General features: G+C 36.9%; 1 protein-coding gene across 5 annotated transcripts in view; it reads right to left on the minus strand.

Moving 5' to 3' along the window:
• SLC4A4 (solute carrier family 4 member 4) overlaps nt 1-14,131 on the minus strand; it is a gene marked incomplete at both ends in the record, with an annotated part of 296,812 nt that overhangs the window by 15,386 nt on the left and 267,295 nt on the right. For all 5 annotated transcript variants that reach the window (XM_084234152.1, XM_084234154.1, XM_084234151.1 and 2 more), the window contains 2 exons: nt 7,404-7,476; nt 8,558-8,736. In XM_084234152.1, the coding sequence (XP_084090278.1) occupies nt 7,404-7,476; nt 8,558-8,736 (252 nt within the window). The remainder of the gene's footprint in view (nt 1-7,403; nt 7,477-8,557; nt 8,737-14,131) is intronic.

A 14,131-nucleotide genomic window follows, 5' to 3' on the forward strand; every position in this document is an offset into this window, starting at 1 on the left:
AAAGACTATTAATTTGATTCTGGCCAACTTCAAGGTATTAGAGAGGTCTTATGAAATTTACCATTTTCTTTATAACATTACAGTGTCTCAATAAAAATCTTCCAGTCTGAAAATCCTGGTGAAATTTAACAGAATTACTGGGTCAGAGATATTTTTTATTGGATTTGGTTCATGAGTCACATCAGAAGGTCATCCTTAAAAACTCATCACAATAGACTCATTCATCACAATAGAAATTTCCCAAAGGAAAGAATTTGTTTTTAAAAGATGAGATCCCATTTTAAGTTAAACTACTAGTAATACACATACTAATAGTGGACACATTTTAATGAAGCAAGAATAGATAAATACAATTACAATAGATCTAATTATTACATCTAATATAATGTAAATAAATGAATTAAATATTTTAAATGTAAATATTACTTTGAAGATTTAATAGTGAAATCATATCACCAAAATTTTCAAATTCTGGTGAATGAAATTCTACTTTTTCCTTATTCCTCTCTTTGACTTCTGATAATACCAGAATATTCCCAAAAGAAAAAATACGAAAGAATTTAATAATGGTAGATTATAGTTGTACAAAGCAGATTTCAGTGTAGAAGAGATGTCTCTCAGAAGAAAAAGAGTCATCATGTGTACGTATGTGTGTGTGTGTGTCTGTGTGTAAAACACAGAATGGGGTGTTGATTGTGGCATAGAAGTGTGATAGAACTGGTTTCTAAGTCTGTCTCTCACAGTTGTGAAACCCAGAGAAAATGATCCACTTCGATTAGTATTATTGTCATATAGTGATTCAGATATAAAGATACATACCATAAAATATCTAGCTCAGCACCGGCTTCTCAATAGACAATCAATAAAAGAAAAGGTGACATTGCTGCCATTATTATCATCAGGACCTTCACTGATGAGTGAGCTAAGAAGGTTGCAGCTACAAATCAAAACTCTCTTTGGCCCTCCACAGTGGGGGTAAGGGTGGTAGGAGGATAGGCCTGGGGGATGACAACAGGGTCAGACTCAAAGTCTTGGTTTTACTTAAACTCTATAACATTGACCTATAACAATGTCGGGAACATGTTATTAAAATAATACACTAGTGCCCTTAAACCTGAACAATTTGCTCAATAAGGAAGCTCTGACTTTTGATGTGGTCCTTAGTCACTGAAGAAACTGTGAATGGTGAGGAGTTGGAGAAAAGGTCATTTTACACAAGAGAACTGGAAATTAGCTCAGAGAAGTGGGGGAAGATAATCTCATAGGAAATGACAGTGAATAAGTTCTTTGAACACAGTGTAGCCTTGTTTTAAGAGGCAGTTAACTGAAGCCTGAGATCAGGCTTTGGTGTCCACAATTGTGACTATTTACATCTGGCAACTTTGGATTGACCCAGAGTCATTGTAAAAATCAGTGAAAAAGGTGGTTCAACAAACTCATTCATTAGGCAAGGGTTTGCGCAAAATGTGGAAAATGAAATCATTTTGCTAAAATGTTTCTACTATATTGTGGGAAACATAGATTTTAAAACAAAAACAACAATCTAACATTGGCTATTCTGATTTCTTACTTCAGTGACTAAGGCTATTCCTTACTTCAGGGATCAGTCACATCAGCTAATGTTAGATCGTGTGCTCCTATTACTACTGAAGTTTGGTAAGTTATGTGCTTTCACCACAGAACCCTAATAAGCACATTTGAAAAGTCAGTATATCAATAGGAAGAAGCAGATGTTCATGGCAAGTTTAACTGAAGCCAAAGTTATGACTGAGTAAAACCCAAGGTTAACAATTAACCACACAGAAAATGGTGTCAGGGGTTACCCTTGGAGGAAGAAACCTTTTCCCCTTTACCCCATGACTGTGCATATTTTAAAGAAACAGGTGACAACTTAGAAAATGGTTTTACATAAGAACTGACTTTGAAAAGAAGATCAAATGAATTGTGTGAAGAGAAATGTATGGCTTTTGCTTTTTAAAAAAGAACTAGCTTAACATATTTCCTCCCCTCTCCCTACATCACATATAAATTTAGTGGCCTCAGATGATCCTAGTAGGTTTTTTTTCCAGTATTAAGCAGTAATTTTCTCCCATTTTAGTTGTCCCCCATGCCTACTAATGCAGAGACTTTGAACATGTTTAGATCTCTGCTAAATCTGTCTTTTTATGTGAGAAAATGTAAGGAATTTTAGTACACTACCTTTTCATTCTGAAAGATACCCCTTGACCTTGGCTAATAACAGCAGTACATGCTTCAAATCTCATCACTGATTTCAGAACTGTTGGGAAGTAGGAATAACTGGCTTCCTGGGCTGGCCAGACAGTTTAGATCTGTGTTTCTGCAGTGGAAATATCGCCTGTGAAACTAAAGTTCTCTATCAGGAGACTAAGAACGGTAAAGAACAGCAAAAAGATGAAAGGCAGATCCTGGAGCTTACTGTTCCCATTTTTCTGGCAAGCCCAAAGAAATAGAGATCAAGAAAAGTTCACTGCTACTTCTGCTGCCTTTGCTTGAGTTAGTTTATCTTTAACGTGAGGAGTGGCCCAAAATTATTTTTCAGACTTGTTTAATGTTTTAAACTCTAGAGGAGAGTATTTAATTTGTATTTGGCAAACTTTGCTTGAGCTTCTGCAATAAGCCACATACTCTGCTCAGTAACAGGAGACAGAGAAAGGATAGTGATACAAGGATGACAATGATACGATATGATTGTAGTAATAGTTCCCATCTATTGAGCTTCGTTTTTGACTTAAGGTCTCTGAACAGATATTTTTCCTATTTTATTTTTTCAGAGAAGAACTGGGTGTAGGCTAGAGATGTAGGGGGCGAGAGGATTCACCAGAGACAGAGTGGGGAGCAGAACAGGCAGACAGAATGAAATACACTGCTAAAGGGAGCAGTGGGTGAGACAAGAGAGGTGTGCTGCACCATAAGTGGGTCAGCTCCCTGGCCAGGGATCAAACTTAGGCCACAGCAGGGATAGGGCTGAAACTTAACCCCTAGGCCACCAAGGAGGCCCTGAACAGATTAAAAAAATTTAATTCTCCAATAACACCTACAAAAAATACTAATATTTGCATTCATTTCACAGATAAGAAAAAATTGGAATAACTAATCAGGTCACAGAGTTTTAAACGGTAGAGCCAAGATTTGAACTTGATCCTTAGGGACTAAGGTGTCTGGATTTGGCTGCTGGGCACCCCCTAGGCTCAGAAAAATGACATCACGGTTCAGCCCAAACATGTCATCCATTCGTGAACTGAACTGGAAGAGCCCCTAGTATGGCCATGGACAGTGCACAGGCCATACCCCATCAGTAGCTGAAAGAAGGTGGACCCTACCTACTAAATAAAGGTGAGCCAACCAAGAATTACTTAAGGCAAAAGCAAAGCACCCTCATGCCCCTTGATCCTTTATATCTGTTTTCTAACTTGTTTCTATATATCAAGGTGTTTTGTATATTAGGGGTCTAAAGAATTATTGTAAAATAAAGAACATAAGGACTTTCAGCTTTTACTCCCCTGCAGTCATATTCAGGTATAGTGTGAACAAATAGCAAGAAGCTTTGCTGAAAATGCAAGTGTTGCATCTCTCCCTAAAAATAGCAATTTAGACGATATCTGTAATCTTTGTGTCCCTTTGGAATCATATATGATTACTCAAGCTAACTTGGTATAACAACAACAAAAGAACTTCTAAACACAATTGACTTTTTTGAATTAGGGTTTTATACTGTACAAATGAAAAGAAATAAGATTTTTTTAAAAAGAAAAAAATGGGTGAGGGTGCTAAGCTAATTTGAATTGATGAAAAGATTTCTGCCTAGTTATCCCGTATTTGTGGCAAAGCAGACCCCAAAAAAGAAATTCTGCAGTTGTGTCTTGTAAGCCCATTTTCTGGAGACCCAGGAGCAGAGTCTCTCACAACATGGGGTCATAATTTCTTTCAAAGACCTCTCTACACACTGATTACTCCAGATGGGTCCCATTGCCTATGTGCGAGGGCAGTTTCCTCTTATTCATGGGGATATGTTCCAAGATCTCCAGTGGAAACCTGAAATTGCAGATTGTACAGAATTGTACATAAAACATCTTTTTTTCCTTTGATAGTTTAATAGATAGATTAAACTATCTTTGATAGATCTATGATAGTTTAATTTATATATTAGTGACAGTGAGAGATTAATAAAAATAGCTAATAAAATGGAATAATTATAAAAAAGGTACTGCAATAAAAGTTATGAAAATGTGGTCTCTTTTTCTCTCATTACCTTATTTTTCAGACTGTGGTTGGAGCATAGGTAACCAAAACTGGAAAGTGAAAGCAAAGATAAGGGGAGACTACTGTAGAAAGTTGTTAACTAGTCCAGCCACTAGTGGAAAGCTATGTGGAGGTTTCCCAGAACACTATAAATGGAGCTACCATATGATCCAGCAACTCCATTCCTAGGGATCTACCCAAAGACACACAAACTAATTCGAAAGGAAACCTGAACTCCCATGTTTATTGCTAAGAAATGGAAACAACCCAAATGCCCCCAATAGACAAATGGATCAAAAAGTTTTGGTATATTTATACAATATAATACTACTCAGAGATCAAAAAAGACAGACTTATGCCATTTGCGGCAACATAGATGGAGATGGAAGGGATTGTGCTAGCCAACATAAGTCAGAAGGAAAAAGATAAACACCAAATGGTCTCACTTATATGTGGAATATAGATAAACCAAAGAAAAGGTCAAAAAAAGTCAAAACTAGCAAGCTGAACATAGAACTGAGGCATACAGCAGAGGGAGAGTGGGGGGCAAAACAGGAGAGGGAAGAACACAAGGGAATATGGAGATGGTTCAAGGGTGATAGGGTGGCAGGAGAACTATGGGATTACAACAGTGTAAGGAAAAAAAATTAATTAATTGCTGGGGGAAAAAAAGCTGTTTTTTTACTTTCCCACAAATGCTGGGGTCTATGGGATGACAGATAAGCACAAAGGATTTGAGCTATGCAACTAAAACTCACCACAACTTCCAACCTACCCAAAGATGAACTTTGGATTATCAAAGTGATAACAGATTTCCCTCTATTCCAACAGAACATACAATCTTTACTATTTTAATGACCTCAGTATGTAACCAGAAACGAGTTCTCTAAGGTTGTTTTTAATTTACTCCCTATGTATTACATGATTAATATATTCATGATTTTAGTCGGAAGTTAATTAAGCCAATTAATTGACATCATGGAAACCAAGAACAAAAGATGAATATGTAAAGCTTCTGTTTTCCAAGAGTTTCATGTGTATAGCTAATATATGCATTAATCCAAATACTCTGAAGGTTAAATTAGACTTTTACATAGGGTAGGAAATTATTGTTTCACTTTCCTTAAATTCATAGGGTTGGCGATTGAGATGTAAATGTGCTAACAAGAGAGAAACAGAGGGCTTTGCCTTTCACCATTGTACTTTTTTTAAATTCAGGTAAAATTGAAATATATCATTATTACTTCTAGGTACAAAATACAATTCAATATTTTATAGATATTGTGAAATGCTCGCTAAAATAGGTCTAGTTAACATCCATCACCACACAGTTACAAATTCTTTTTTGCGATAACATTTAAGAACTACACTCAAAGATTTTCAAATGTGCAATAAAGTATTGACTAAAGTCACCATGTTGTACATTACTTATTTATTTTTATAACTGAAGTTTATACTTTTTGACACCTTTCACCTATTTCTCCTATTTCCCTTCCCAACCTTTGGCAACAACCAATCTATTTTCTGTATCTATGAGTCTGGGTTTTGTTTGTTTTCTTAGATTCCATAAATGAGATCATATGGCACTTGTCTTTCTCTGTCTGACTTATTTCACTTAGCATAATGCCCTCAAAGACCATCTATGTTGTAGCAAATGGAAATATTTCATTTTGCTTTATGGCTGAATAATATTCCACTGTGCGTATATACCACATTTTCTTTATCCATTTAGTGGACTCATACTGTTTCCTCATACTTTTGAGGAAATAACTTTTGAGTTATTTGTAAGCATGTATGACTCCATTACTTTTGAAATTACTTAAGCATTCAAAAAACCTTTAAAAACTGGAATTGTTTAATTTTTTTTAATTTTTTTTTTTATATATAGAGGCATGTTTTTTCATTCTTTCTTTCTTTGTTTTTGTTTATACATGCACTGGGTACAGTCAGAAGCGTGGGAGGGTGAGAGAATTCACCAGAGCCAGAGCGGAGAGCAGAGCAGGCAGAAGGACCGAAGTACACTGCTGAGGGGAGCAGCGGGCGGCAGGAGAGGTCTGCGCGCCATGTGGGACCCTCCTCCGGTGGCCGGGGAGCAGCCGGGGATCAAACCAGCGCCGCAGAGGCCGCTGGCAGCTTCGCAACCCAGCGCTCAACCGCTGCGCCACCAGGGAGGCCCAACTGGAATTAAGAATAAAAATTTCAGAGAAAATTTGGGAGGATATTGTTAACAATAATTATTTATAGCTTATTAGGTCTATAGGTGATTCTCGTACTGTCATGCAAAGTTTCAGACATAAATTATCAATAATTGATCTGTATTGTTTGTATAATAGAAAAAAAATAAATGTTTGTACCACAATAAAAAATTGGAAGCTTCATGACAGGCATATATTAGCATTTTAAATCCTATTTCTACTTCTTTTTTTTTTCCTATTTCTACTTCTTAATAAACTTTCACAGATAGTTTATATTTACCTACCTAGGCAGATAGTCAACCCTATCAATCAAACTATTGATTCATAACTTTCTATATAACGTACCATATCATTTTTCTTCTTCAAATGTTCATTTCTAAAGTTTTTAAATTATGAATCAATAAGTAAATCTCCATTAGTCTGCCTTTCTGGTATTAAGTCTTCTAATTTAAAGAAAATGGAAACATAATCAATAATTAAGAAAAGGAAAAAAATTATAAAATGATTATCCTGAATTACTCATGTTATTTCAGAGTCTAATGTGGTAGCAAACAAGGCGGCAAATTTAGGGACAAATAAACAGGAAGAGATGGGAAGAAAGGTGGAGGGCACGAGGATGAAGGGAGATTAGTACAAAATGTGATAGGAGAGGAGATCACTCAGGCAGATTGAACTTTATGAATCTGTTATTTCATAGGTCAAAAAGTATGAATATTGATAATTTAAAGTTTCAACCAATTAATGTCATTAATAACAAAAACAACAGAGGTGAAGAATGAGAAGGAAATCAAGATAAAATTTTTTTAAGGCCTCATTCTATCTGCCCCATTTCAGTGTGTTATAGAATTGCTGAGAATCTTCAGGTTATTTCACAGGAGATTCTATTCTTCACATATCCAATTACCTATCAGTGTTCTGAGAAAGAGGAAGTGCATTTCACATATTTACCTTCAAAATGGGAGCCATAAAGACTGAAAGACCCGTCAGAATAAACACAAGGGTTCCAGTGACTCGTTGTTCCCTGAAACCAAATCAAAAGATTATCACTGCACCATTTATTTCCATTAATCACATTTTTCTCTTTTACCATCAAAAAGACTAAAATTTTTTTACTAAGATAGCAAAACTATTGATATTATATGCAGTTAATGCCTCAAGGATAAATAAGATCAACATAGTTATAAAATTCCCTTAATGATTGCAGTGCAACTTGAATTCCTAAAGATAAAAGTGATTCAGCTAAATTCTTTGCTTATTTTAGAATCAAAAGAGAAAAATCACTTGCTCTTGGTCTATCAATTTTGGACACTTTGAAGTCCTTATTTTTTGAATAACTTGTTCTGTTGTATAATTACACCTTCTTTCACAGGAGACAGATATTACATTGTCCCACATTCTAATTAATGAACAGCTCAAGGAAATTTCATCAGTGCAATAAATCCCATCAGTCTAATATCCAAATATACAACATTAAAAGCACTTTTTAACAAATATGACTCCCATTCAACCCCCAAGAAAGAATCATCCACTGTTACAACATGAGAAACGATGGCTCTGCTGTGTGAGCTATTCACCCTAGTACTCGGGAGCAGGGATTGCAAAAAGTACTCAGTAGAGGATAAAGGACATCTAGTGCCTTTCATGGCTACCCAAATTTAACAACCAGAGGTCACAGTTTCTCAAAGCTAATGGGGACAGAAAATGAACTGGAAAATAAGAATTCATTTCCCTTCACAGAATCTTAAAAATCATAAGACAGATTCTCAATAAAGCTTAAGGACTAAGGGGTTTGGCCTTCAGATATGACTGTGATGGAGTAAGAACCACAATATCAAGATGATCTCTATGTTAAAGAAATAAATGGCTTATTTGCATTTTTATGTTGCATCTTTCATTAATCAAAGGAAATTAACGTATCATGAGAAGTGAACTAAAAAAACTTATAGAACACTCTCTTTCTGGTAAAAATTTAGCCCCCTCCAGAAAAGCAAGTATAGGAATAAATTAATCATCATAGGCCCTTTCTCCTCAACACTTGCCACTGGCACAAACATATGAGCCTGATGTGTTTGGTTAAGCCACTCCCCTCCCATTTAACATACCTCACTCCAAGAAATTTTGGTTGTTCTCCAGGGGCAGAAGTCTCTGTCTCCATCTTCAAACTGTCAATATGAGCAATGGAGATGACAGTCGCAGCCACATACCATGGAAGAGCCATGAAGGAGCAAATCACCATGAGGATGGCCACCCAAAAGAGGTCCAGGTGGTACCCAGCACCTTTCTGTAGAGAGGGATAACAAAACCATGTGGTGAAAACACTCTTATTTGCCATCTAATTGTATTTCCAGATGGGAATTAAGGTTACGAAAAGAATTCAACTTACCCCGTTTGGTAAAAATATTAACTAGAAGGTATGGGAGGGCACTTTATCATCCTTATATTATTCCCCCCAGCTATTAAGCACAAATCTGCCACACGATACCTCCTCTAGATTCAAATAATTGTTAGATTTAAGTCACAGCTTCCTTATTATTGTTTTTTTTTTAATTTGTTATACTTTCAGTATTTTGTGACCAGAGTGATGGAGAGATAGATGTCTAGCTTGAAAAGGTATTGTGGCCATAAATGCCACACCTGAGAGCAACCTAGAGAAAGTATGTAGATTATCCTCACCTTCATAGTATGTGAAAATAATTGCTTAACAATTTATCATTATCACAATAACATTTACTGACTAGCAGAGCAGACAATGTAACAAAAGGTCTAGTTCTTTTACTCACTAAATAAATATTGTTAAATGTTCCACAATGTTATTCTATGGTTATATTTCTCTGCTTTATTTGTCAAGAAATCAAATGCGAAATACCCCTACGGAGACGGAGAAAACAGAGCAGTCCATTTTCACAGCATGGGAGCAGCAGCACCGCAAGCCAGAGTATGACCAATTTGAGGAAATGGAAGAGTTGATTTTTGAAAATGAGAATGTGATTTACACTAGGAACCTGGTGACTGTTATGGTTCAGATCCTGTTACAGTTAGTCAGAACACTGCTCTCTTTACAATGAAATGCCAAAACCTCGTCCCTGACTTGCACACATGGGCGAGCCATGTTCTCAACTCATCACAGTCAAGGGTGGCTGACACAAGGAAGAAAGCATGTATTTACTCAGTGCAGGATTGGCTATGAATGAAACTCTCCTTGACAGACAAATAGTTTAAAACCAGGACATTCAGTATAAGTTGTTTTGAAGACATAAGGGTAAAAACTGGGAGTGTGGTAAGGTAGGGGAAAGGAGGTAAAGGTGCGGGGGAGCTGAAATAAACTTGTCCAATAATGACTAAGAAAGTAGATATCACTGTTGTCCTTTCCAAAAATACTGATTCATCCTTTCCACAAATACTGATTGCCAATTTACTATTAGGTTGGTGTTGGAGACATATTTGTGAATAACATAGATACTTCTGGAGGTTTCAGTCACCTGAGACAACAGTGATCTAGGCCGTATAGGAATAAATTAGGCAGTATCTTACATAGTAACATATACTAAGGAGAACTTTAAGAACTTAGGTTTGTATACTGAGTCCAACGTGAGGTCACTGGAAGCCTTAAATGTATGAGTGCTTTGATTTGCTTATGTACTAAACACTATGGCTATCATTTCAAGAACACACTAAAGAGGGTCAAGGGCAGTAAAACCAGTTAAGACCCTGCTGCCATAATCCATGCAAGAGATAGTGATGGCTCAAATCAGAGTGACTCACTGCTTTGAAGATGTCAAGAAATGGTTGGATTCTGGCTACTCCTTAAGATGGAGCCTCCTGGATTTGCTGCCCTCTGCTATGGATACACCTTATGACTTTACTGTAGGCCATTCATGGTCTAGCCTCTTTTCACATCAGTAGCATTATCTTTCACCTCTCCTCTACTTGGATCCAATGTCATAGACACTTTTTTTAAAAGATTTATTTATACAAGATTTATTTATTTATGTATGAATTTATTTATTTATTTATTTATTTATTTATTTATTTATTTATGCGAGAACCAGGGTACAGGCCAGAAGCATGGGAGGGTGAGAGGATTTACCAGAGACAGAGCAAGGAACAGAACAGGCAGACTGATGAAACACACTGCTGAGGAAAGCAGTGGGCAAGACAGGAGAGGTCTGCCGCACCATGTGGAATTCTTGCCCACCGGTTGGGATTGAACCTGCGCTGCAGATGCTGTGGACAGCTTCACAGTGCGCCGCTCAACCGCCTGCGCCACCAGGGAGGCCCCACTTTCAACCACATGTAATTCTTCAAATATGTCTTATACACTAATTCCCTTTGTGTCTTTGCTCATACAGCATCCTCCACAATGGATAACCTCTACTCTTCCTTATTCTTCCCTTGGCTCAGTCTTCATTTGTCCTTAAGATTTAAATCAGTCTTCACCCTTTCTGGTAGTTTTTCTTGCCTCAGTTTGTCTGAGACATGCGAGTGCAGTTGGTTATATCTCCTCCTTTATATTCCCTGGTCTATTACTTTATTCTCTGCTCTATCACAGCGCTCATCACACTGTTTTGAAATGGCATGTGTATTTATCTGTCTTTGACATCAGACATAAGTAACATGAGACCTGCACTATATCCATCCATTTTTCTTTGTATCCTGAACAGCTTAGCTGAGAGCACAATGCATGGTCAATTCTCAATTATTGTTTACTGAAAAATGAGTGGCAACTAGTCATGTAAATATTCTCCTAAATAGTAAATACAAATTCTTACTTAGTCATTCAAAAATTAATTTCATTAATTGGCAGAAATGTGAAATAGTGGGGGGGGGTAAAATAAAAGGGGAGATCAACAACAGCTGGAAATATCATGTAATGTAAAACCCTATTTAGACGAAATCACTCAGGACCATATTAGAGGTAACCAATAAGGTAGTTAATAGGCAGGAGCCTCAAATTCTGTTGCCAAGGAAACTATAATAACCTAAGGATGTACTCAGGCCTTTAACAATGGGTCAAAAAGAATAGCTTTTGCAGAAAAAGTCATGCATGCCACCGTTAGCCACTGCCATGCTTTCTTGCCCCTGTCAATTAAAACGAGTTTGAGTTAGATATCTTGGAGGCTAGCAAAAAGGTGTTACATAATACCAAAGTGGATGGAATGAGGATTTTAGAAAGAAGAATACAAAGGTAACTATGTAAAACCACCAACATAAATAAAAGTTTTGGGACAATTATATAATTAACTTTGTGCATCTTGACATCACTCCTGTCAAAAAATCTTTCCCCTTAATGTTTAAATTTGCAAGTGTGTCACAAATATAATAAGCTTGAAAAATAAAATTTATTTAAGTCAGGGTCCAAATTAAGCTCAGACATTATTATCTTAATATTATATATATATATATATATATTTTTTTTAAATTCTGGTTCATAGATTTTCCCCATCAATCTGCTGTTTTCCCTTGTAATTTATTTGTTGAGGGCAACCAGGTTATCTGTTTTTCTATTTTTTGCCAGATAACAAGCCAATGAAACTTAGTGACTTAAAACAACTTATCTTTTGTGTTTCTTTGGATTAGTGGGCTTGGATGGATACTGCTTTCTTGAGGTCTCTCCTGTAATTAGTGGCTGAGATTAATGTAGCCTGAAGCCATGATTGAGATGGATATCTACAAAGGGTTCTACACACACACACACACACACACACACACACACACACACACACACACACACACTAGCATCTCATCCTCCAGGGTCTTTCTCTGTGTCTTAGGCTTCTCATAGCATGACAATTTTGAGTTATTCACCATTGCACATGACAACTGACTTCCAAGAATTAAAAAGTAGAAACTGCTAGGCCATTTTATGGTTACAGCTGCAACCAACAATGCATAATGTCCTTATTTGCCATATTCAATTGGCTAAAGCAGTCACAAGGTCAGCCTCTCTTCAAGGAGTGAAGAAGGATGCCACTGTCTGGTGGAGGAATAGCAAGTCTGCACACTGCAGAAAAATATGTGGGATAGGACATATTTTCCAGTCATTTTTGGAAAATAAAAGTCTGCCACATTAGTACTAAAGACTTTGCCATAGTCTAGTTCTTGGTGACTGCTTTTCTGTGTGTCATTTAGCATATTCTTTTGCACTTTATAATTCCTTTAACTTGGCCACTGGGTCTGAACTCTTGATGAAGTATAGTTTTGATTGATATATCTATATATAAGTAGATATATAGATTTTAAGGGTGGAGTGGAAAAAATAATTCATAGACGGCCAAGATTACTTTACACTCCACTTTTTACTTGAGGTCTTCCAGACCACAGAGGTAATATGAATTCCAGCTGCGAACCTTCTTGCAGGTTTATGGTTAGGAATATCTTTGGAGATTTTCTTTTCTCTTGGCAAGATCAAGAAAGACATGCATTGCTGTTGTCTTTGTAGGCTTTTAAAAATATAGCTGACCAATTAAAAACCTGTTGACACTGTCTTAGAGCATTGTAGTTATATTTTGGATGGAATTTGTCTTTTTCCCCCATAGCCCTGAGCTTGGTCTTCTGTCCCTGCAGTTCAGATGGTCATTCTAATCTAGGCCTTAAACCCACAAGGACCACCATAGTCTCTCAGGGCAGGTCCAGGCTTCTGGACTTAGGGACCCTGTAGACTTACTCGTTTTGTTGCCATTGTTTGTTTGTTTGTTTGTTTTTAAGATTTACTTATTTATACACACAAGAACTGGAGTACAGGTAAGAGCTGTGGGGGGGTGAGAGGATTCACCAGAGACAGAGTGGGAGACAGAACAGGCAGATCAACTGAAATACACTGCTGAGGGGAGCAGCAGGTGAGATGGGAGAGGTCTGCTGCTCCATGTAGGTAGCTCCCTGGCCAGGGATCGAACACATGCTGCAGAGGCTGTGGACAGCTTCATAGGTTGCGTCTTAACCCCTTGCACCACCAGGGAGGCCCAATTTTGCCATTGTTTTTTTTGTCTCCAGTTATTTCTTTTACTTTCCAGCAGATAAGCCATGGTTTATAAGATATTTTTTGTATTTAGTTTGAGCATTTTATTTGTTTGCTGGCTTGTCATTTATTGTTGAGGTAGCATTGGTTTAAAAACTGTATATGATTTAGGGATATCGGTTCATATCTCTTTTAGACATAGGTGACCACACCTACCACCTAAACATTCACAATCCTCCACTACAGTCATTGGGCACCCCTTCATCCCCTTTGCTCCCCCACTTCCATCCTCCCCCCTCTGGTAGCCTCAATTAAACAACTGGATTTCTAGAGTTCGTTTTGGTTTAGTTTTATCTATTCCTTTGTTTTGTTTTTTTATAGTCCACATATGAGGAGTTTTAGATATTCTATACTGGGATGGGGCGTCAGTGTTGATTTTGTTTGAATTATTGGAAATGGATGTTGACTAATATATTTCACTCTGGAAAAAAATTGGGAAAATATTCTTAGCTATGATATGTAGTTGGCCAAGTTTGCTCTATGTCTTTGAAAGTCAATGCCTTTTTTGTTCATTAAGTGTTCTTACTAATAAAAGTCAGAATTTCTAATGTAGCAAATTTAAGAATGGCACACAATTTTTAAATTCTATTCTCAGTAGAATAGAAGTGAAGTCTATAACAAGTAAGATTTCATCACTTTTGGAACTGCCTATTTGAAACCA

Source organism: Talpa europaea, assembly GCF_964194135.1.
Source record: "Talpa europaea genome assembly, chromosome: 5".
NCBI lineage: Eukaryota > Metazoa > Chordata > Mammalia > Eulipotyphla > Talpidae > Talpa > Talpa europaea.